Genomic DNA, 1,947 nt, shown 5'->3' on the forward strand with positions numbered 1-1,947 from the left:
AGGCGCAGGATCACCCGCGTGGATTAAGGCAGAATGGAGTGGCTGGAAACCCTGGATTTGATACCGAGTAGAAGACAAGGTCAGTAATGTCTTTGGGGCGGGGCAGAGGAACAAGCGCTACGTCCAAACATTGGATGCCGTCTCCTTGGGGGAGGAGTGGTAAGAAACACACCCAATGGCAGACAGACAGACTTGAATGAGAGCAGGGCGACAGGAAACTGGACGTCTCCGGTGGTGTAGTGCTACTAGCTCGCCCGTCTTTGGACGAGATTTGGGGGGTGGTTTTGCCGAGAAGCCTGAAATACGCACACTGTGCAATGCCAGGAGTTTTGTGAGAGGGTCACGAGTCCTCCCGGAATCTGGACCGTCGGGGCAGCTGCCAGTGAGGAGCAGAGGAACAAGAACACTTAAGGGCCGCCGCAGCCGCCCACCCCCGACGGCTTTAAAGTTCTCCCTCTCTTTGGGCACTCATGGCCCAGAGATCTATAAGCCCTTCACAAGAAGTCAGAGAAAGCCAGGGCGCCAGGGTGCGAGCAGGTCGGGGAGGTGGGCACCAGAAGCCCGGGGCGCTCCTCCAGAGAGGCGATGGGACTCAGGCTTCCAGCCTGGGAAATTGGGGAGTAGAGGGAACCCCAGTCTCCTGGGGAGCCATCATCAGAAGCGCTTAGCTCCGCACAGGGAGGCGCCGGGGGCTCTGACCCATAGAAGCTGTGGTCGGCTATGCGCAGCGTCTGAGTCAGGGCCCAGATGTAGTTGTGGGCGAAGCGCAGCGTCTCGATCTTGGTGAGCTTAGCGTCGTCTGGGAAGGTGGGCAGGACGCCGCGCAGCGCGTCGAGAGCCGAGTTGAGGTTGTGCATGCGATTGCGCTCGCGGTCGTTGGCCTTCTTGCGCCGGCTCCGTCGCTGCTTGCTCAGCGCCAACTCGCTCTTGGGTCGGCTGCGTCCTCCGCGCCGCGCGCGGAGCTTCCGCGACGCCCCTCGACAGCTGCTGCTTTCCGCTTCCCCGCCGTCCCTCAACGTGCGTGTTGGGGGGCTAGATGCATCGGACCCGGCACTGGGGACTTTGTTATCTGGGGCTCCCGGGATGGGTTGCTCGATCTTGTGGGTCACTTGGATAGGGGGTACACCCAAGGGATGAGGAGCCATCCTGCGGCGGGGAAGGAGGGAAGAATGGTAAATGTGGGTCAGGCACCGGCAGTAGTCCCTGATTCTGAGGTCAAGAGGAGAGACACAAACCCAACGACAGCATCGAGCAAGAGCCACCCCGCTCCAGATCTGAGTGCCCACTGTCTTCCGTTTATCCCTCGGCCACCTCCAAATGTTACCTAGTTCTCCAAGCGCAAAGGAATGGCGAGCAGTGGGTCTCGAGGAGAGAGGGTTGCTGAGTTAGTCTACTCCGCGATCCCAAGCTCTGCCAAGCCGCCGGCGCCCCCGCCTGGGGGCAGTGACTCCAGCCCCAGGGAAGGAGAGACGCGCGACGGGGGTCCCTGGCTTCCCGGTGGCTCTCTTGGCTTGATGCTAAAGACCGCGCGGATTTCTTGAGCTACAAGTCGTGTGCCCCTTTGGCACGCTTTATCTGCTCGGGCCCGAGTCTGGAGCGTGCCTGCCGGGCTGCTGCCTGCGCCGCTGGCCAATCAGCGCTGGGGCCCGGGGGCCGCGCCACGCGAGCCTGCTCCTCCCCCGCGGGGCACAGCTGGATTCCGGACAAAGAGCGGGGTCGGGGGAGGGGAGCGCCGCTCTGTTGGCTCTCTCCCCGGGCTCAGTCCCAGCAACTCTCAGTTCTTCAAAGAACTTCCTTTGGCTCCGACCTGGCCGCCCCGAACCGCTTGCCTCTTTCCTCCTCTCCGTGGTCTTCCCAGCCCGGCTCCTGGTAGCTGGAAGGAGGGTTTGGGGAGCTTGTAGGGAAGGCTCGCTCCTGGGGGTCAGGCTAGGGAATGTAGTACCAGAG

General features: G+C 62.2%; 1 protein-coding gene across 1 annotated transcript; it reads right to left on the reverse strand.

Moving 5' to 3' along the window:
* Nucleotides 1–494: 494 nt before the first annotated feature.
* Nucleotides 495–1,145, reverse strand: Neurog3 (neurogenin 3). Its single transcript, XM_048335649.1, has one exon. It carries the CDS (start codon nt 1,143–1,145, stop codon nt 495–497), a length of 651 nt encoding a protein of 216 aa, XP_048191606.1.
* Nucleotides 1,146–1,947: the final 802 nt, after the last annotated feature.

Source organism: Perognathus longimembris, chromosome 2 (assembly GCF_023159225.1).
Source record: "Perognathus longimembris pacificus isolate PPM17 chromosome 2, ASM2315922v1, whole genome shotgun sequence".
Lineage (NCBI taxonomy): Eukaryota > Metazoa > Chordata > Mammalia > Rodentia > Heteromyidae > Perognathus > Perognathus longimembris.